The sequence below is a fragment of the Bos indicus x Bos taurus genome, chromosome 28, assembly GCF_003369695.1.
Source record: "Bos indicus x Bos taurus breed Angus x Brahman F1 hybrid chromosome 28, Bos_hybrid_MaternalHap_v2.0, whole genome shotgun sequence".
Classification (NCBI taxonomy): domain Eukaryota; kingdom Metazoa; phylum Chordata; class Mammalia; order Artiodactyla; family Bovidae; genus Bos; species Bos indicus x Bos taurus.
Genome location: NC_040103.1, coordinates 43,642,791 through 43,665,313, shown reverse-complemented (window position 1 = coordinate 43,665,313; position 22,523 = coordinate 43,642,791). Strand labels below are relative to the sequence as shown.

The 22,523-nt window shown below is 42.8% G+C and overlaps 1 protein-coding gene across 2 annotated transcripts in view; it reads left to right on the top strand.

Moving 5' to 3' along the window:
• ERCC6 (ERCC excision repair 6, chromatin remodeling factor) overlaps positions 1-22,523 on the top strand; it is a 72,994-nt gene that overhangs the window by 38,640 nt on the left and 11,831 nt on the right. For both annotated transcript variants that reach the window (XM_027530364.1, XM_027530365.1), the window contains exons 8-12: positions 3,815-3,950; positions 14,353-14,523; positions 15,026-15,202; positions 18,554-18,670; positions 19,873-19,968. In XM_027530364.1, the coding sequence (XP_027386165.1) occupies positions 3,815-3,950; positions 14,353-14,523; positions 15,026-15,202; positions 18,554-18,670; positions 19,873-19,968 (697 nt within the window). The remainder of the gene's footprint in view (positions 1-3,814; positions 3,951-14,352; positions 14,524-15,025; positions 15,203-18,553; positions 18,671-19,872; positions 19,969-22,523) is intronic.

The following is a 22,523-nucleotide window of genomic DNA, read 5'->3' as shown; positions in this document are numbered from 1 at the left end:
GAGATTGAAGGGCATAATAATGCCAAATAGATGTTCAGTTAGTCGCTCAGTCGTGTCTGACTCCTTGCGACCCATAAGCCAGAATAAAATGTTGGCCTTACGTAATGTTGTAGCAGTTGACAGCGACCATGTCATAAAAGGCGTATAACTGCTGTGTGACCTGCAAAGGCGTATGTACGTACTTATGTTTATTTGAAAGTGAGTTTGTTTTTAAATATTTTAGATAGTAAGTGAATATTGATAGCTCTCTAATTGCTCTTGGAGGATATAAGAAGTTGCTGCGTTTAATCCTATTAGGGAATGTTGTCACAGAAGGGGCCAGGGCAGAGCTGTACTCTCCCCAAGGAGTTTGAGGGTACCTGCCCTTGGGGGGAGGCTGAGACACTGCTGGGACTGCTTCAGGAGCTGTCAGCTCCTGGCTTCTTGTGATCTGAGCCCATTCTCTGGAGCAGAGGGGCAGGGGCAGTAACTAGCTAAAGGTGGGAGGATTTAGAAATGGGTGGAGGTATTTTGTTACATTGGAGTAAAAGGTCAGCCTTATTTAGGTTGTGGCTTGTTTTTCTACAAAATTACAGAGTATTTTTCAGTTGTGCAGATGAATATTTCCAGTGCTGTGTGGCTTAGTTTACAAAAAAAATATTAAGTTTGAGAATCATTTATTGAACTGTAGCAAAAAAAAAAAAAAGTCAACCATGATCTCCAACTCGAAAATAATCTCTTTTAATGTTTCAATATAGTTTTCTTTCAACCTTTTAAAAGAAGTTTTCATTAAAAAAGCCAATATTCTTTCATTGCCTTCTGTGATTTAGACATTGAGATCATTTAAAGAAGAAGCTATCCCTGTACTGTGAAGGAGCTTCACACAAATGCACGCGCGCGCACGCACACACACACACACACACACACCCAGGGTGACATATATTATGACAGGGTTAATGTGGAGTCCTAACTCGTGTGGATGCGCCAAGGAAGGGTCCTTAACCTGCCTGGAGAGAAAGGCACGGGAAGGGAGGAAGTTGAGGGCTGAAGGACAGGTGGAGTGTGGCTGGAAGAAGAGGGAAGGAAGGGACAAGGTGAAGGCTGAGAGGTCAGAGGAGTGTACGCTTTGTAAGAACTGAAAGAGGGCTTGTAGGGGAGTGCGGACCTGTGAGGGGCCGGTCAGGACGAGGGCTCTGGAGAGAGGTGATGCTGAAGAGGCGGCCCGAGGTCCAGTCCTCGTGGTCTCAGACAGCAGGGTGAGGTGTTTGGACTATCTCAAGAGTGAGGGACAAACACGAAAAGGCTCTTAAGCAAAGGGATGAGGCATTCTGATTGTGCTTTCTTGAAAAGATGGTGCTAGAAAGTGCAGTATCCTGGGTAAGAGATGGTAGTGGCCAGAAGGGAGTGTTAGCAGTGGAGAGACAGAGTGACTCAGAGAGGAAGTGTGTGTGACATGAACTCTGTCGGTTGGATGCGGTAAAGAACAGCAGTGGGCAGAGGCCTGGATTTCCACTGAGGGTGCCTGGAGCATGGGTGGCAGCTCTTTCCATTGGATCAGGAAATTTGGGAGGAGGGACAGTTCAGGGGAGGGTGACCTGTGGTGCTGTGGGGACATCTGTGTGGAGGGACCAGCCGGCAGTTGGACGTCTGGGCGAATGGTACTTCTGAGCTCAGAAAAGAGACTGGGGCTGAAGACCTAGATTCACGTTACCAGTGTAAAGAGAGTGAGTGAAACTGTGAGGGTTAGTGAGATGGTAGCATGGGGAGAGTGTGTGCAGTGGGTAGCTTCAGATACTCCACATCCTTGTGGGCAGAAATAGGCAGGGGACAGAGAATGAGAGTTTGAAGGCGCCGGTGACTCTGCTGCAGAGTGAGAGGTAGGCCATGAAGGCCCCAGTGTCTGTCCGTCTCAGCTCCTGGTTGCCGCTGGTGGCCGAGTGTGAGTCTCGTATGGAAGAGGTTCCCACCGCTAGTTTGACTCTGGCTTGGGTTTCATGTTCTGCACCGACTGGCACCCGTCTCTCAGCAGGACTGAAGGTGAAGTGGTAGAAACACTGATGTAGTGGGGTCTGGGCTCAGACAAGAAAAGGGCGTTGGTTCCATGTGGACAGGCAGGAAGCAGGGCGGAAGGGCACTGACTGACAGGTGCCTGCGGTATACTATGGATCAGGATATTTTGACTGCCAGTAGAAAGAATCCTGGCTTCAGTGTGGGTTAAATGTTTACATAACGTGTGCTACATCTAGGAACCTACCAAGGAGGCAGATTGTAGACACAGCGTCATCAGAGGCAGCCCAGGTTCTCCTGAGGCCAGTTCTTCTTGTGGTCATAAGATCTCTTTGCACAGGAACTCAACTGCCAGTGGCTGCTGAGCTCTTGTTTCCTCGTTCACATGCAGCAGGAGAGACCAAGAGATGACGCGACCCCTGACCTAGAGCCTAAGTGCTTCCTCACCATGAGCCAGCCAGTCTTCCCAGACCCCTCAGTGGACTGGCGAGCCTCTCTAGGGGAATGCTGTGTGCTAACAGGCTGAAGATGAACTGTGTTTCCAGCTTCTTCCCTCTTTGCCGTAACCAGACGGTGGTCAGAGTCCCATCAAGTACATGTCTGGGAAGGAAGAGGGGGCACCTGCACAAAGTTGTTCCGTTCAGAAGGAAAAGGGGGAGAGATGAATGTTGACATGGTGGCAATGACCAGTTTTCTGGCTCCCTATGTGTAAATGAATTGGGATGATTCCATAAATTATGTGGTTTTTAGAAAGACCTCGAAACTCTAATAGTATTTAGTATATACTATTCTAAGCACTTTATAGTTACTGATTTAAACTTCATATAACTGGCTGTTGTTCCCATTTTAAGATGAGAAACTGAAGTTCCAGAGCTGTGCAGAGCTGGGGTTCAGACCCAGGCAGTGCTCCTAGCTACTTGCCTGTGCAGTAGTAAAGAAAGAGGATGGTTTGTTTAGCCTGTCTCTTATTTGCAGGTGTTCAGGTAGCGCCCACTCTTTCTGCAGCACAAAGAACGCTGCAGCGTGTATCTGGTCCACAAATATCTGCCTGGGATCGTCTGGTCAGCAGCGACTCTTGCTGAGGCTCTTGTATCTCCGTCCACAAATGTCTGCCTGGGATCGCTTGGTCAGATGCGGCTCTTGCTAAGGCTCTTTCTCTGTAGTGTTCGGCTGTTTTCCACAACACTGTGACGCTTGAGCTCTGTTGACTGGGGCTTTCTGGGAGAAATGGTCACTGGCGCTCACCCACTGGTTCTGTATCACGTGGAGAAGCGAATAGCATGCTGTAGTGCAAAAGCGGGCTGCAGCTGTCAGAAGACTGACTTGAGGCGTCGCTCCGTCTCCTGGTAACTGTGGCACCTTGGGCACACCAGTCTTCAGCAGCCTGAACACTGCAGGGTTCTCATCCTGCTGGCTTCCCTGAGCTGTGAGACTGAGTGAAATCCTGTGGGTGAAAACTCTTGATAAACTATAAAGCTTCAAACTGATAGAACATATTCTATGTTCACTTAGGTTGATATATACCGTTTATGCCTTCGCTAATCTGGAATAGAAGAAGAGAGAAAAGTTTGCTTGTTAGGTAGTTTTTGTTTGATTTACTTCACTGTAGATGATATTTTTAACACATTAGCTGGTGGTTCCTCTTAATACATGCGTCCACTCATTGATGAATGGGGCTGTAGGGATTTCACCAGGTGGGCTTATCCTCAGTAGGATTTTCCTTTTTGAGCTGTAGAGTTTTGTTTGTTTCTTTTTTCATGTTTTGGCAGTTAATCATCCGTATATGTCATTCACGGCTGTCTTTTCCTCTTGGACATTCTGGGTGCAGGTTCGAGGGGTTGGGTCCGACCATCATTGTCTGTCCGACAACGGTGATGCATCAGTGGGTGAAGGAGTTTCACACGTGGTGGCCTGCATTCAGAGTGGCAGTTCTGCACGAAACCGGGTCCTTTACCCACAAGAAGGTAACATTACAATACTTCAGCACCTTTTTGCTTGTTTTTGTTTTAAAACCTTCCATTTTACCTGATAGTCTTTGCTTTGATCCATTTATTTCTCAGATGTATGTTCTGATATTTCTTTCATGCATTGATTGTTCTTGATTCATTTTAGAACTCTGTATTTTCAGAACAGTTGTGAATGCAGGCTTTATCATTCTAACAGCCCATGGTGATGACAAGACATGTTCTTGTCCAGTGAAACACAAGCCTGATACCCTGAGTGGGACCAGAAATCAAGGGCCTTATGCAGTAGTTAACTGGCTGGATTTGAGGCATTACTGGCTTTAACAGTTTTAGGAAAGTAGGTACAAAATGCAATTAGTATTTTAATCAGTAAAGGCATTTGTTAACATGCTTTTAAAATGTGTTTTTAATGAGCAAAAGAACAGCCTGCCATTTTGACATTTTCGTTATTTGTATTATTGCCTTTTAGTTAATTAAGTTGCTTTTTGTTCTCTGAATCCTTGATTGCCATTTAAGTATAATCACTGTTCTTTGAAGGTGGCATTTCTTCACTTACTTGTTGTTTTAGCCACATCATCCAAAAGGAAGTTTATCATCTGTTCTTCTGTGGGTAGCATAGATAGCTTGTATTATGCTTTTTTAATTCTCATTTCTGTCTATCATCTAGACTGTAAACTCTGCAGAGTGGAGACTATGTCTTCATCATTTTTGTACCCCAAGTGCCCCTATAGCTGAATAGATGATAATTACACATTTTCACTGGGGTTTGCAGGTTTCTCTGTAGATGAGCAGTGGCAGTTTGTTATGAGCTCTTCTCTGCTGATTGTCGTAGCTCGTGAGTGAGGTCTTCGTGCCTTCTCTGCTGATTGTCGTAGCTCGCGAGTGAGGTCTGCATGCCCGTGAGAGCAGTGCCCCTGAGAGGGCTGGTGTTCACCCTGCTGAGTTAAGTACATGTGAGCCACTAAGCTCCAATGTCTTTGTAATTCTGCCAAGACCCCCTTTCCTCCAAATTCCTATTTGTTCATGATGATGAGTAAGCAGAGCTTTTGTTAGAAGTGAAACAGGAGTATCTATAATTTGGTAGCTCAAGTTTGGTGAGGTGGAATCTTGCTTTTACTAGCTGTTGTTGAAACCAGCTGACTTTGCCCTGAATTTTAAACGATAAATGGAAAACAAGTGAGTTGAAATAATTAATGAAGTGAGGTAAACGCTGCAGTTTTTAAAAAGTGGTTTTTTTAGTAGCATGAGAATAAGTTTCAATCATTTTTCTAGTCAAACTAAATTGTTATAACTATCTTGTTATCACCCTTGTAAAATATTTTTGATTGCTTTTTTCACTTCTTTGTCTTTTGACATTTCTTAATGTTTTGTATTGCAGAATCCTGTACTAGAATTCTTTAGTTGATGGCATATCTTTAAAAAGCATATTTTTCACATGTTCCTCTTTATCCTTTTATTTTCTTCTGTGCTTTTTCTGTTACACCTTCACCATATCATGGCCCACTTGTATTTCCTCTGTTAGCCTGAAAAGCAGCCTTCAAGCAAATGAAATGCATTGACTAACGAATGGAAATAGAATTGACATTGGTCAGTGCCTCTGTTGATGAGTCTTGCTTCCTTAACTTGCTTGGAGGGCAAACAGAACCTTAAAGAACAGATTATTCACTTTTTTTTGACAGTGATCTGCACCTTCTGAGATGTCTGGTTATGCACAGATACGTGCATACATATAATTGTTCATAGTTTTTCTAGTACTTAATGGTTTACCGAGGACTTTAATTTGAAAGTTTCTTACTTAAGTTTTGAGGAAAAGTAAGGAGGCCTGTGTTTTTACTCTGACCCTTAACTCTTTGTATGCTTCCTTTTCCGTTATGAAGCGTCTCATGTCCCTAAAGATGTAAGCTGTTATGCAAAAGATTGAAAAGGTGTTCTTCTGTATCTTTCAAACCATACTATCCACTTAGAAACACAGTTTATTATTAATATTAGTATCAGTTTATTATTTGTGATGAAAGCATATGGAAAATGTGTTAATTCCTCCACACAGGCCTTGTTTCCATTTCTGGAAACAAAATTCCTTTTTTCTGAACATTTCTGAGGTCAGAGCTCTGGCTTCTGGATGAAGCACTGAGGGGCATCTGATCGCTCTGCTGCTTCCTTTTGTGTGTGTTTTGTTGTGTGCAGAGTGTTGTTACCACCATGCACACTCGTTGGCTTACAGGTGTGTGTTAAATTGCAACAGAGTTTACAGTTCTTAATCACACTTCAAATCCTGCAAGTGCTGTTCTGTCCGCTAAGCCAGCATTTGATGTCTACCTTTCCATCCTGTAGGCTGAAATTCCTCTTTTCCATGGGGAAACATTCTGTGCCACTGGCTGTCCTGTCTAAATAAAATGGCAGCACTCTGGTATAGGGACATTCAGTGCTGGAGAAAATAGGGAAGGGAAGAGAATTTCTCTTTGGGAAGCTTAACAGTGTAATAATGCCAGAATTATTATTCAGTAGATTATTATTATTTTTCTAAAGTTTTGTTGTAACTTGCAGATGTTAAACTTTGAAATTTTTTAAAGTTTTTCCTTTGGAAAATAGATATCAAATGATCAAGCAATTTCTCATGGAGCTTAGCTATCATTTTTCTTCCCTAAATTCCTTTTAGCTTCCCACCTCTCTCACCATGTAATCCTGTATTATCTTTGTTAATATTCATTTTGGTTGACAGCATAATTTTGAATTATCAAATGAATATTCAGCAACCATGCAAAAAAAAAAATGTGGCCAATATTTTCAATCAAATGATCAAATCGGATAAGAACATTTTCAGGCTCTGAATCTCCTTAATGGTCAGTTGAAATCTCATTTACTAGGAATCTAGGATTTTCCTTTTCTCATTATCTTTTATGATCCCTTTTTCTAATGGAGAGAAACTTGATACGTAAGTTGATTAATCTTTATTTGTTGAATTAGATCAGATCAGATCAGTCGCTCAGTCGTGTCCGACTCTTTGCGACTCCATGAATCGCAGCACGCCAGGCCTCCCTGTCCATCACCAACTCCCGGAGTTCACTGAGACTCACGTCCATCGAGTCAGTGATGCTATCCAGCCATCTCATCCTCTGTCGTCCCCTTCTCCTCCTCTGTCGTCCCCTTCTCCTCCTGCCCCCAATCCCTCCCAGCATCAGAGTCTTCCAATGAGTCAACTCTTTGCATGAGGTGGCCAAAGTACTGGAGTTTCAGCTTTAGCATCAGTCCTTCCAAAGAAATCCCAGGGCTGATCTCCTTCAGAATGGACTGGTTGGATCTCCTTGCAGTCCAAGGGACTCTCAAGAGTCTTCTCCAACACCACAGTTCAAAAGCATCAATTCTTCAGCGCTCAGCCTTCTTCACAGTCCAACTCTCACATCCATACATGACCACAGGAAAAACCATAGCCTTGACTAGACGGACCCTTGTTGGCAAAGTAATGTCTCTGCTTTTGAATATGCTATCTAGGTTGGTCATAACTTTGCTTCCAAGGAGTAAGCGTCTTTTCATTTCATGGCTGCAGTCACCGTCTGTAGTGATTTTGGAGCCCAGAAAAATAAAGTCTGACACTGTTTCCACTGTTTCCCATCTATTTCCCATGAAGTGGTGGGACCGGATGCCATGATCTTCATTTTCTGAATGTTAAATACAATACTTAGGTGTGTGATGTTATTTGAGTTGCAAAAAATGGATATTATGTTTCTAACTGGCTTGGAAAACTAACCATTTTCTTGGGGAAAGAAAATACATGAAAAGATAATAAGACAGTTTTATAATACTTACTAACTCACAGCAGGTGGTGGCATCTTTAGCACTGTGTAGTAAAGTTTGTTTAATTATTAAGTACCCTTTTTTCAAGTTGTTGGAAGATGTCTCGTGAGAAATGTTTTGCTTATATTCTGAAGCAGTTGTCACTTTAAAGCTCTCTCACCTTTCCCTGCTTTGTAGGACATGGTAATACTGTGGAATAGTTTTGATGTTAATAATTCAAGGAGACTGATCATTTTGATTCATTCATGGTATTTAGAGCCATAGGATTAGGAAAGGCAGCAGTGGCATAAAGATCTAAAGGCTTAGATGTTACAATTGCCAGGCCAGGGCTTGGGTCTTGGGTCTGCCATTTTATAGCTTTGTGACCTGGCAAGCTGCTCAGCTTCTCTCAGCCCTGTTTGAACTCCTGAAAATGGGTATTTTTTTTAGTAATCTTTTGAGAATGTGTTGGGTTCGTACGGGTGCACAGTAAACTTAGTGTGCTCCCCAGCGTGCAGCGTTCACCCAGGTGATTCCTGGTGTTGAAAACAGAGTGTGGCTGGCCTCTTCATCTCAGTGCTTGAGAAAAGACATTCTGATGCTTCTGACTGATTCAGTATGATTATGCTTGAGATAGTTCACACTCGCTTTATCAAAGATATTCACAATCCTTTACCTTTTTCACCCTGTGTCTAGGTACATTGGCTCCAAGTGGATACAGTGAAAGAGAATGTTAAAATTCTTTTTTGGGAAAGGCAGGGTGTGACCAGAGAAGAGTCCACACAAGGATGGGCCGTCTGGCACCACTGCCATCGCATGTTCTTTAAAAAGGCCCGTTTTCTGAAACGCTAGCATGAAAAGACTTGGCTTTTTAAAAGCTGGGAGTCGAGAGAAAACATAACAAAAGTAGAAAAGGACCACGTGGTCCCTTAGGCATCCTAAATATTTCAGATCCGCTCCAAGTACACAAATTATAACACAAAGCGATGTTAGTTCCTGTTAACTTTCGAGACGGCGTGCACACCTGATACGAGAGATGATCGATGCTGCGCTTGTTCTGTAAAGGATATTGTAAAATTATCTTGCCGGGGCCCTTTTTTCTTCATTGTCAGCACAAATCCTTGTTTATTAAAGATTTGGCTTGAAGGAAATTTTAATTAATTACAGGTGCAGTAAACTCTTCCTGGGCAGCGCCGGGCCGTTTGCTGTGAATGGCCTTCACGTGCCTGTGCTCCTCCCGGCTCCCCTTGCTGCCTGACAGTGTGATTTATGGCTGCTGCTTTCCACCAGTCCACTGTTTGCCCTCTAGGAGGGATTGGTCTCCTGAGCCTCCATAATAACAGCAGCACTTTCACAGACATCTTTTAATGACAGCAGCGCTGCATTCAGTAAGTCAGGCTAATTGCAGATGTACCCTATTAATTGCAAAAACTAGGAGAGGTTACATATTTTACAAGCTTTTAATTTGGAGACCGCCCGAGATGATTTGTCTTAAGTGTTTGGATAGAGACCTCCATAATATTCAACAATTCACCATTATTGAAACTCTGGTCTAGGCAGTTACAGAATTCTGAGATTGAATCAGGTGAAAACAAATAGTCTTAGATGTGTTTTTACCCAGAGGCTGTTAAATGGAGGTTGTATTTTCAGGGCAGACGTTCAGCAAATTTCTTCCTCTTTTTTATAAAAGCATGTTTGATTCTTCCTCATCATCATACATCTTTCTGAATATAGTAGAAAATTTGTATTTCGATAGCTATAGCTTAAATCACAGAATTTTCCAAATAAATTTCAACTCTTAGACATACCCATGAAGCTAAGCATCGCCCTTGTGGTGCGTAACTGGGCGGCGTAGCATCCCATTTGTTTAACTGGGGTACAGGGACGTCCAGAATCCAGTTCAGGGTGGTGTTCCTTGGAGTGTAGTGGGATGACGGTGCTGAGCTGGTGAATTCAGCAGCGAGCGGTTCCAAAGCCATGAACACGTGGACCCACACGGGCAGGGTTTGGCTCTGATGCAGTGGACACTTTAGAAACATGAGTGGTAATTTCACTTCTGCCGTATTTCAGGCCCCACACAGTCGTTGTTCTCCTCTCCCGTTTCTGTGCACACAGCTCCATGCCTGGAACTCGGCATAGGACGTGGCTGTGCGTCCATTTGCTGCTGTCCCTCACCCTGCCTGCTTCATGGTTTCTAGCAGCCGCTGCTCTCCCAGGAGGAGGGGGAGATGGGGTAGAGTTGCAATGGCTGCCTGCTCAGAATTCCAGTGGAAAATTAAGATGCACAGGAGCTGTTGCAATCACCTCTGGCTTCTGACTCAGCCAGAGGTGGGATCTCAGCACTGGTGGGATGAGTGCAAGGTGGAGCAGTGTATCTCTGGACACCTTGCACGTCTTCGCTGGACACTCGCTGCCATGGTGGGGCCCGAGGCCGTGGATAGCACTGTGGTCAGGGAGAAGTGGGTGGAGGCGGGCAGTGTATTCATCATAAGGTACCAAAAGATAGTCAGGAGATGGTTAACTCCCTGTGGCCTCTGTGCGGTCTTGTGCAGGGACTGCACGTCATGAACGGGGAGGAGGTTCAGCAGCGTCATGTCAGTGGTGCAGCTCTCACTTGCCGAACCTTCACTAGCACCAGGCGTTATGGCTCTTACCTCTGAAGTTCTAGGTGAGCCCTGAGGTGTGTCTCATATAAGACAGTTTCTCTCTTCCTCTTTCACAGTTGTCTTGGTCAGTGTTACACCCCTTATATTCTATTGAATTAAAAAATATTCTAATTCTTTGTTTATTAAGGTAATATTTTTGAAAATGTTGAATTTATAAAATTTATATGATGTATGATTATATGAATAATTGTATTGGTTTTCCTAATATTTAGTGATTCTGCTCCTGTGATGCCTTATTCACTTAATATAGTGCTAAATTTTTATTTATAAAGCAATGAATCTCTAGTGAGGAGTACATGTGAGTATGTTGCTTCTGTTGGTTTTGAAGACAGCATTTTGCTAGTCTTGTTCTGTATTTTGGGGCCATTTAAATCACAGAGTTGATACCTACTTCACTTTAAAACCCTTGGGTCTAGTAGACTTCTGGTGGGAAAAGTTTAGCATTGTTTTCAAGTCTTTAAGTATGGTCTGATGGGTTTGTTTCGTTTCTCTTGGGTCCATTTCGGTAACTTATTTATTTTTAGCGCGCATCCTCTCAGGTTTCGGGTGGCGTGAGATCGAACGCTGCGTGGCTGCTCTTCTGTGTGCTGCCTCTGTGTAACTGACGTCCCCCACGTTGCCGGGTCAGTCCGTTCTGCAGGCTGACTTTACAGAGGTCTCTCTCTTTTGGGGTCTTTTCAAAGAGCTGTTCACATGCGTTCTCTATCAGTTCTGCGAGTTTTGTCCTTAAGCGTCCCTGGTTTTTGTTTTTATCTCACTGTCTCACTCTCCCTTTTTCACCTCATGCTATGGCTGCTAGGTTTGATTTCCGCCTCAGTGGGGTGTGAGGAATGAGGGCCTGTATGTGGGCTGAGGCTCTGCTAAGAGTCGTCAAAAGGAGCTCACGGACGGTGAGCCTCGGCTCCTTTGTACCTAACTTTTGCACTTTCAGTTGCCTTTAGTCTTCCTCTGTCTCCTGAGGTGGAATTCTGAGAAGCAGTGGCGTGTCCCGCAGGTTTTTGTTTGCATTTCCTTGGTATGTCTTTAATCGTCCGTGTACTCGATTCTCAGTGCCAGTCTGGGCTTTGGCCATGCTCTCCTAGTGGAAGATGTCACTGCTGCCAGCCCACTGTCACATGGCAACCCCGAAATAAACGTCAGGTCTGAAGTTTAGTTTTTTAAGTTTAGTCGCTCAGTCGCGTCTGACTCTTCACAACCCCATGGACTGTAGGCCACCAGGCTCCTCCGTCGACGGGATTTCTCCAGGCAAGAGCACTGGAGTTGGGTGCCATCGCCTTCTCCAGTTAGGTCTGAAACCACCTGTCTGTTGCCTGTTCCTTTCTTTGCCTTACAGTGGTTTGATAGTCCTACAGTCTGGTTCTTTTCTGATATTTATGCCGAAGACACATGACTGAACCACCATTATTAGGGCTTCCCGGTGTTAAAGAATCTGCGTGCCAAGTAGGAGACCCGAGTTCTATCCCTGGGTTGGGAAGATTTCCTGGAAAAGGAAACGGCAAGCCACTCCAATACTCTTGCTTGGGGAATCCCATGGACAGAGGAGCCCAATGGGCTGCAGCCCATGGGGTCACAAAGAGTTGGACATGACTTAGTGACTGAACGGCAGCAGCAGCTATTAATCAGCAAATGGGCTTGCGTTTTTTGCAAATGTACTTTAGCCTGTTTTCTGTCACGGTAAAGAATTGAACAGGATTCATTACCTGTGTACACCCCATTCTACCCTTGGAGAAGGGATTTTTCTTTTTTAGTACACTCTTATTTTTCTCCTGTTTTCACTCTTGGTTGTTATACTGGACTTGCAGTAATGCAAAAATACATCCTTTATATATATATTTTATACATATATATATATACAGGATCTGTATTTTAGATCCTTAGCCGTTTCATTAGTATTTAAAATAATATTTTAACATTTAATTATTTAACTATTTTAATGTTTAATTATTGCTGTAGTAATTTAAGATTGGTAAGTATATTACATGTAATCGTCCCTTAAAAATATTTTCTTTCATTATTAAGAGGCAGTGTTGCCTGCTGCTGCTGCTGCTGCTAAGTCGCTTCAGTCGTGTCCGACTCTGTGTGACCCCATAGACGGCAGCCCACCAGGCTCCCCTGTCCCTGGGATTCTCCAGGCAAGAACACTGGAGTGGGTTGCCATCTCCTTCTCCAGGGCATGAAAGTGAAAAGCGAAAGTGAAGTCGCTCAGTCGTGTCCGACTCTTAGCGACCCCATGGACTGCAGCCCACCTGGCTCCTCCGTCCATGGGGTTTTCCAGCAAAGAGTACTGGAGTGGGGTGCCATTGCCTTCTCCGCAGTGTTGCCTAATGCTTAGTTAATACTAGCTCTGGAGTTGGCCTCTTTTTTTTACTCTCAAATCCCACTCCACCTCTTCCCAGCTCTGTGGCCTGATAATATTATTTACTCTCTCTAAGCCACAGTTCTGTCATCGGTAAGTTGAGGTAAGGACCTCCGTCCTTTCTCAGAGGTGCTGTGAGCTCCCCGTGTGTGCTGAGCCTCAGGTGGGGAGCTCTGCTGTCCACTCTGGTGCAGAGTGTGGAGTCCTCAGCTCCCTCCTCCCACCAGGCAAAGGGACTGCGTTCTCACAGTGGCGGCGCCCCGCACCAGCTGGATGTAGCACGCCACTGCAAGGCCACCTCCTGCTGGTTTATTTTTTGTCCTTGACTGTCTGAAGGTGGAATTTACTTTTTTTCTGGCAAGCATGACTGCTAGTTTGGATCAGTGCAGAATTGCAGAATCTTTGCTTTCTCCTTAGAATTATGGAAAGATTTTCCCTTTGCTCTCTGACATTTTTAGTGTTGCAGAAAAGATATTCAACACAGGTAGAGTCCTTTTCTTCTGAAGGGAATCTTTTTTAAAAATCTGTTTTGTTCTAATTAGAAGCTGCAGCATTTCTCTTGTTTGGTTTTGTTTTTGGAATTCAGACATCTAGTCGGCATATATGTGGGTGTGCGGCTTTTTCAGTGTGTCTGCCTGGCACTCAGCAGTGTTTTGCTCCATGGACTCTAGTCTTCTCAGAAGGTTTTGGTATCATTTTAAAAAGTCACCTCTTGTAATCCCTTGTGCTCTGTCCTCCTTGAATCCATGTTACACATCGTTAGAGCTTCTGGGTTTGTCCTTCTTATTGCCTTGACTTTTCCTTCATTTTCTTGCTTTCATTTTAAAATCAAAAATCATTTTTCATCCACCTTGTTGTTTTAAGTTTAATATGAAAGTGAAAAGTGAAAGTGAAGTTGCTCAGTCGTGTCCGACTCTTTGTGACCCCATGGATGGTAGCCTTCCAGGCTCCTCCATCCATGGCATTTTCCAGGCAAGAATACTGGAGTGGTTTGCCATTTCCTTTTCCAGGGGATCTTCCCAACCCAGGGATCGAACCCAGGTCTCCTGTACTATGGGCAGACTCTTTACTGTCTGAGACACCAGGGAAGCCCAGTTTAATATGGAAGGAAGTTTAATATGGAGTAACACAAAGGATGTTTTGGAAAAATAAAAGTTGGGCAAGTGTTTACATGTTACATCTTTTTCTGGTTTTCTTTGACTCTCTTCCCCCATAATAGTGAATATATTATCAGCATTTACAGCTTATAGATTAATGAAACATAAAGTAGATTTCCAGTGTGATAGTACGTAACTAGGTTGTATGTATTATGTTTATGTACATGTTTATAAAGTGCCTTAGACTGTGTCATGGTTGAAAGGTAGATTTTAAGAGTCGTGCTTGGGTTAGGAAGGGGAGGGAGGCTTAAGAAGGAGGGGATGTGTGTGTGTGTGTGTATGTGTATACATATGTATATATATATATAATTATGGCGGATTCACATTGTATGGCACAAACCAACACAACGTGTAAAGCAATTATCCTCCAATTAAAAAAAAAGAATGGAAAAAAACAGTCACGTTCATTTAACTTATTTAAAACTGGCTTTGCCGTTTTGTCATCGTTGTAGGAGAAACTAGTTCGAGACATTGCTCGTTGTCACGGGATTTTGATCACTTCTTACTCCTACATTCGACTGATGCAAGATGATATCAGCAGGCATGACTGGCACTATGTGATCTTGGACGAGGGACACAAAATTCGGAATCCAAATGCTGCCGTCACCCTTGCTTGCAAACAGGTGTGACCTCTTACAACAGGGGGGTATCCAGGTGGATGATATTTCATTGAGAATACACTCTCTGCTTTTAATAACACCCTTAGGGAATCTTCCCTCGTGCTTTTGCATAAGGAGTTTGAAATACATGTTTTGCCTTAATGCTGAACACTTTTTGTTCTTACCCTTAATCATGTTTCCTCAGATTCTAATTGTTGATGTTACTGAATGTCTCTTGTATAGATCAGTTGTTAGAGTGTAACCACATCCAACTCTAGTCCATAGTCTTCAACTTGAACAGTAAGAAAAATTCTTCCATATATATACATTATCTATGTATATGTATATTTTTTCTCTGTGTAATTGAAGAATTGAAGTTGCGTAAAATGTCTACATTTTAGAGGAGACCAAAATGATATGTAGTTGTGTTAAATGAAAGGATTGCATGGGAGTGTTTTGGGGTAGGGTTGGTGATCATGTGTTAAAAGATGAATTTAATAGCAAAGTCCTTTCTTTCCTGTAATAGTTCCGCACGCCTCATCGCATCATCCTGTCCGGCTCACCGATGCAGAATAACCTGCGAGAGCTGTGGTCTCTCTTCGACTTCATCTTCCCGGGAAAGCTGGGCACACTGCCTGTGTTTATGGAGCAGTTCTCAGTCCCCATCACCATGGGGGGGTATTCAAACGCCTCCCCGGTACAGGTAATGTATTGGGCAGGTAACATTTCTGTCATTTTAATACTTAAAACAGTCCTACTAAGTACTATACTTTGTAGCCAAGTCTTTCAGAATGTAAGGCCAATGACCCAGCTTATAAAAATCACAGTTATTTTTGCTCAAAAGCACATAATTTTCCAGATGAGCTTTTAAAAAATCATGTAAAATATTCAAGAGCAGTCAGGTTTATGAGACGAGTGAATTCGTTCTGGACAGCATATAATGGTGCAAATTGGGGTAGTGCATCTTATAAAGTAGTGTAAACGCTTAGAAAAGGGGAAACCAGGAAAGATTTAAGAAGACATATATCCTTTAACCTGATGCTGGGAAAACAGGCTGGAAAGAGTGGAGCATTCTAGGTTAGAGCAGCTGTCTGCATGCAGCTACTCTGTATGGCCCCGGGCAGTGGAGAGGCATGCTCGCCGCAACTGGAGGTGCTTGGGGAGTTGCAGCAAGGCTGTGGACGCCGGCAGTGGGGTCGTGAAGGGAGGCAGAAATGCTTAGGCAGGGAAGAGCCGCTGAAGGCGTCTGAGCAGGGGGCCGGGAACAGCTGTGCTCGGAGGGCTGCTCAGGCTGCACGTAGTGGTGGGGGAGAGGCTGGCCTTGAGGGACCTGCTGGAGTTGCTGGGAGTGAGGGTGAAGAGAGCCTGGACCTGGCTGTGGGTGGCGGTCCTGAGAAGAGAAGGTGGACAGCAAGAGTCCCAGGTGGCCTTTTCTAGACAGAACAGACAAGACGTGGAGGCGGATAAGGAAGCTGGTAAAGGAGATTGGGTGGGGGAGGCCCGACGAGCTCTGCTGCAGCTGACCCCTGAGCTTTCAGGCCTGGCTGACTGACAGAGTGGAATTGTCACTCACAGAAACATGGGGCCAACTGGAGGGCAGTTTGTAGCATTTGGGGGCAGAGTCTCTGCACAGCCTTAGGCGGGGCCTGTACCTGCCAGGTTATGACAGAAATAAAGCCTGCCACCAAAAGAGGTGGTCACAGATTTTGAAATATTAAAACTAGAAAAAGAATATTAGATCTTTAAAATTGGAAGATTATCGAAAACCATTTTAATACCTTTAAAATTTTGAGATTAAATGAGTTTTGATCTTCAGTTAACTTTTATAAGAGTTCTCTTCCTCCATTGAGCCCCCATTATCCTTTAGGTATCCTGATTTTTGTTTTTTTTCCTAACTTTTTATTTTGGGATAATTTCAAACTTAAGGGAAAGTTGCAAGAATTGTAAAAAGAACACCTATACACTCTTCACCCAGATTCCCTGGTTTTTAGCATTTTGCTGACATTTTGCCATATTTGCTTTATTTCTCCTTCCCACCCTCTCCCCTACCTCTCACACACGCACACGGAGTTTATCTTTTGTATTCTGAATCATGTGAGTAAGTTGCAGACACTGTACCCCTTCCTCTGTGTCCTTCAGTTGTATTCACTAAGGACAGAGATGTCACACCACCTTGTAAGCAGGAGTGTGAGTCAGGAGGCGGTCTGCAGCAGGGGCGTGGTTCTGTTATGTGACCTGTGTGCCATTCACATTGTGTCGGTTGTCCAGTAAGTCCCGTGTCTCTTCCCTTTCCTTTCATCTGACATAGTTCCTCTAATCTTTCTTTTGCCTGCTTGACTTGACATTTTTGAAGACTATAGGCTTGTTATTTTGTGGAATGTCCCTTACCTTGGGTTTGTCTTTCCGTTCTTCATGATTGGAATCAGGTTACACATTATTGGCAAGAATATCCCAGAAATGACGTTTCTTAGCGTTCCATTCCTATCTGGAGGCACGTGCTGTGGGTTTCTCCCTTCGTTGGTGGTGGTCTGATTACTTGGGTAGGGTGATGAGCGTGCCACGTTTCTAAACGCTTTGCAGTTACCTCTTCTTCTGTATAGTTGATAAGTCATGGGGGGACACTTGGGGATGATGTAAATAGTCTCGTTTCTTCCTTGAAGTCTTTGTTTCAGAAGTCTGTGCACTTGTCTTTTTTCCTTTTTTAGATTGTAAAGTCCTTGGGAGCAAGGGTGTTGCTATTATTTGCTCCTTTTTGTTTAAGATCATCAGTTCAGTTCGGTCACTCAGTCGTGTCCGACTCTTTGTGACCCCATGGACTGCAACACGCCAGGCTTCCTGTCCATCACCAACTCCTGGAGCTTGCTCAAACTCATGTCCATCGAGTCGGTAATGCCATAGTTGCCATTCTTGGGTAGCTCAGACGGTAAGCAACTCACCTACCAGTGCAGGAGACATAAGAGAAACGGGTTCGGTCCCTGGGTCGGGAAGATCTTCTGGAGGAGGGTATGGTAATCCACTCCAGTATTCTTGCCTGGAGAATCCCATGGACAGAAGAGCCTGCGGGCTACAATCCATAGCAGTTCTAAGAGTTGGACATGACTGAATCGATTTAGCACACATACACACTTGAGTGAGGTGTTCTTAGGATGTTTTGAAGTGTTTTCTACCATGTTAATTTTTTAACATGAATTTTTCTGTATTAATGTATTATGGTCAAGCTCTTTTTATTATTCATTTTGCTGGTAACTTGTTTAAGCTTTGGTTGGAGATTTTCTTGTTCCATTAACTAGTATATAGTAGATTGTTAAGCCTATGTAGATTTTTTTAAGTATCAATAATTTATTGAAGTCTTTGTTTGCCTTTAAGTAAATGGCAGGGGTGTGGTTTCCTGTGCTGTGGGTCTTTGTTTTTCTCTGGGCGGTTAATGCCCATCTCCTGTGGCCAAGATCCATTACAGAGCCATCTGCTGCATTTTAGGCTGCAGTGAGTGACCTTTCATTTCTGGGATCATAGGGCTTTCCTTGAATTTACGCTCTGAATCTCCTGTGGGCAGTAATCTCTGCTTATTATCTGCTGTTTCCCTTGCTGCGGCGTTTCCCTAGAGTTAGCGTTTGATCTTCAGTTTTGTGAAGTAGCAGCCCCTTTGTGGCCATTGGAGAATATAAGATTATAAACTGAGATTTGTTTGAAAGCAGTTTTTTCCCTGCGGGGGGGTGGGGTCAAGCACTGAATAAATCTCTACTTTAGGGTTTAAGTATATAACAGTAATTAAATAGAGGTGGAAGAGGGCACAAAATTACCTGGTTGCTCTTTTGTACATTTTTGGTTAATGAGAAGTTTTTTTTGTTTATTTGTTTTTACTGATCATCTTACGAAAGCTATTGTATCCTGGAGTGTATGGAACTTAAATTTTTCCAAACCATTTTCCAATAGTTTTGTACAACCATTGATCATCCTTTTTTTAAAAAGAATTTAAACTTTGGAATCAGTTGTGAGGTAAGAGCAAATGCATTCCTTAGACAGAGTAATTGTTTTCCCTTTTCTCTTACTAAAGGTTAAAACTGCTTATAAGTGTGCGTGTGTCTTACGAGATACCATAAATCCATACCTACTGCGGAGAATGAAGTCGGATGTCAAAATGAGCCTTTCTTTGCCAGATAAAAACGAACAGGTCTGTAAAACCAGGTATTATCAAAACATTACTAAAGCACGATGTGCCTGTCATTCTTTCTGCTTTTCGCAGTAGAATTGGTGAGGCTAATGGGTGTGGTTGCTGGTGCTGCAGGGCAGGTGGGCCTGCTGTAGCCCCTGCCTGTGACGGGCGAACCTTCTGGGCTCAGGAGGGACTGGAAGGCAAGAAGAGGTGGCCACTGTGCACATTCTTTCAGGGAGTTTTTCCCCTTGGACTTTGGAGCGTCTAAGGCATGGAGCACTGACCTGATGAGGACGAGTAGGTTTTTGGATCTAGTGCAAAGATAGAAGGGTTCTTGCCTGGAGAATCCCAGGGACGGGGGAGCCCGGTGGGCTGCCGTCTATGGGGTCGCACAGAGTCGGACACGACTGAAGCGACTCAGCAGCAGCAGCAGCAGCAAAGATGGAAGGATTGTCCTGGACCTCACGTAGGGACCTGTTGGTCTGAAAATAAAGGAAAATAACCACATGTGGCAGATGAAGAGGTATTGATAGATTATTTTTGAGACTGATGATTAGGAAATCAGGCATGATAGTTCAGTTTCTATTTTTATTGTTTTTGTTGGATTAAAAAAATTCTTTTATTTATTTTAATTGGAGGATGATTACTTTACAATATTATGATGGTTTTTGCCATACATCAACATGAATCAGAGGTTGAGACAGGCAGTGGCGTGGAGTAGTAGGGGCAGTTGGCCGGAAGGGTAGGTGGTGGTGTCAAGAGACCAGTCTGGTAATCTTGTGTGTGGCTTAGAACGAAGGAAGAAGGGCGCCAAGCAACGTTTTGGAGCCTGGTCGGGCTTGCTGAAGCGGAGTCTGGGTGAGCGGCTTGTGAGCTGAGAGGGTCTGAGCCCTTGGAGGCTGGCATGGGGGAAGGGCTGTGGACCTGGTCCTAAGCTTCCTTGGGAGCAGGAAGCCAGGCTTCAGAGACTCAGAGACAGTGGGGTGGGGACCATGGGGCCTGGGGATCACAGGTGGAAAGATGACGGAAATGGAGGGGCTGTGAAGGAGGGGCCTGTTCGTTGTTCAGCTCTAAGATGTATTTTTGTTTTGTTTTGTTCTTATTAAGAGCACATTGTAAAAATTATATACATCATGCTTGTTTTGATTAGTTTATTTTGTTATTTTAGTTATTTTGTACTGTTAAATTTTTTTAAGTCTTTTTTTAAATTCTCTCCCTAGGTCTTATTTTGCCGTCTTACAGATGAACAACATAAAGTCTACCAAAATTTCATTGATTCCAAAGAAGTTTACAGGATTCTCAATGGAGAGATGCAGGTCAGCCAAATAGTATTAATAGAAGCTGGAGAGAAAGAACTGTGGACCAAGGGACACGGGGGAGGAAAGGAGACTAGTACTACTCAGAGATTCACTGTTGTTGCCGTCTTGAAAGCATTCGCGTGTGAACCTTTACTTCTGTGAAGCCCTTCCAGAAGTCAGATACACACAGTTTGAGAAGCTGCCTTTTTATCTGTACTGCAGCACTGTTACATTTGAACCCAGTACTGTGTGGTCTAGTGGGAAAATGCACTAGACCACGGGGTCTGTAACGGGGGGTCCTACAGCGATTGCTGGTCCTATGAAGAATGTCGGGAGCAGCCCGGGGCTGCTGGGTGCACGGAGGAAGAATTATTATTATGCATTTTTGTATAAGTAATAGCGTTTTAGTTATTGGCCATACTCAGCAATATATGTGGGTAAATGTCTCTTTATTAAGCCTACATAGTAATTTTACCATCAGCTTTAGTCAGAAGCTCCATGTAAACTCTTCAGCTTCTTTGTGCTTCAGTATCTTAAAGTGTGAACTGTATTTTATTTATTTATTTATTTGACATGTAAAATTCCTTAGTCTTTGGTTCGTCCTCGTTGGAGGCACAGCTGAGGAGCAGAGGACGCTCTGAAATCCACTGTCCCGCCCCGACATGGAGGCGATGGACGTGAATATGGGTGGCAAGACTGCTTGGGTCCCATAACATCTGCATGGTTTTTTTTCCCAGATCAAGTCATTTTTTTTTTTTTTTTTTGTCATTTTTTTCTTTATCCCATAATATCTACATGTTTTTTTTTTCCAGATCAAGTCATTTTTTTCTTTATCCCATAACATCTACATGTTTTTTTTTTCCCAGATCAAGTCATTTTCTTCTTTATCCCATAACATCTACATGGTTTTTTTTCCCAGATCAAGTCATTTTTTTCTTTTTTTTTTTTTTTGTCATTTTTTTCTTTATCCCATAATATCTACATGTTTTTTTTTTCCAGATCAAGTCATTTTTTTCTTTATCCCATAATATCTACATGGTTTTTTTTTCCAGATCAAGTCATTTTTTTCTTTATCCCATAATATCTACATGTTTTTTTTTCCAGATCAAGTCATTTTTTTCTTTATCCCATAACATCTACATGTTTTTTTTTCCCAGATCAAGTCATTTTCTTCTTTATCCCATAACATCTGCATGGTTTTTTTTCCCAGATCAAGTCATTTTCTTCTTTATCCCATAACATCTACATGGTTTTTTTTCCAGATCAAGTCATTTTTTTCTTTATCCCATAACATCTACATGTTTTTTTTTCCCAGATCAAGTCATTTTCTTCTTTATCCCATAACATCTGCATGGTTTTTTTTCCCAGATCAAGTCATTTTTTTCTTTTTTTTTTTTGTCATTTTTTTCTTTATCCCATAATATCTACATGTTGTTTTTTTTCCAGATCAAGTCATTTTTTTCTTTATCCCATAATATCTACATGTTTTTTTTTCCAGATCAAGTCATTTTTTTCTTTATCCCATAACATCTACATGTTTTTTTTTTCCAGATCAAGTCATTTTCTTCTTTATCCCATAACATCTACATGTTTTTTTTTCCCAGATCAAGTCATTTTTTTCTTTTTTTTTTTTTTTGTCATTTTTTTCTTTATCCCATAATATCTACATGTTTTTTTTCCCAGATCAAGTTATTTTTTTCTTTATCCCATAACATCTACATGGTTTTTTTTTCCAGATCAAGTCATTTTTTTCTTTAACCATCTCTTAACAGTTTATTTCATCTATCATTGGCATCTGTAGGGGGTGTTAAGCCATTCACATTATTCCTCTCTCCTGTATCTCCCCTGACTTACCTTCACGTGCCTCCGAGTTGTGAAGCCTTAGGTGGGTAGAATCAGCACTGTCCAGTGGAGAGAGAATGCAAGCCATGTGTGTGATTTTAAATTTTCTAATGGTCACATTAAAAACGGTGAGAAGCAAACAGGTGCAGTCGGCTTTAATAATGTGTTTTATTTAACCTGACAAATCTAAAATCTCATTTTAGTACGTGATCAAAGTTTAAATTCCTGAGATACTTTACTCTTCTTTTTTTGTACTGAGTCTTCAGAATCGGGTATTTTACATTGCTAGCATATCTTAGTTTGAACTTGCCACACTTCATGTGCTCAGTGGCCACATGTGGCTCGTGCCTGCTGTGTTGGACAGCAGAGATCTCAAGGAAGAAAGATCAGTGCTGACGGTGTTTCTGCTTTGTTCACATCATGTGTTATTTATTGAACTGTTTACTAGTTAGAATAACCGTACTCTTTGATTATTGCTCAATTTGTGGTTTATCATTTTCATTTGAACTTTTATACTATGAGTGTGACCTGAGTCACGGGCTGAAAGCTGTAGAAGGTGCCTGCTTGCTTGCGGGTGGCCAGGTGGGCGCTCTCACTCTGGGGCTCTGAAGCCCTCTTGTGAGCCATCCCACACATTGTTTCCATCTGTGTATTTTCTGTGGCATGTTTTCTGATAGACTTCAACCTCTGACTCACGTAGTAAACTATAGAACTTATAGTGAGGTTCTTAG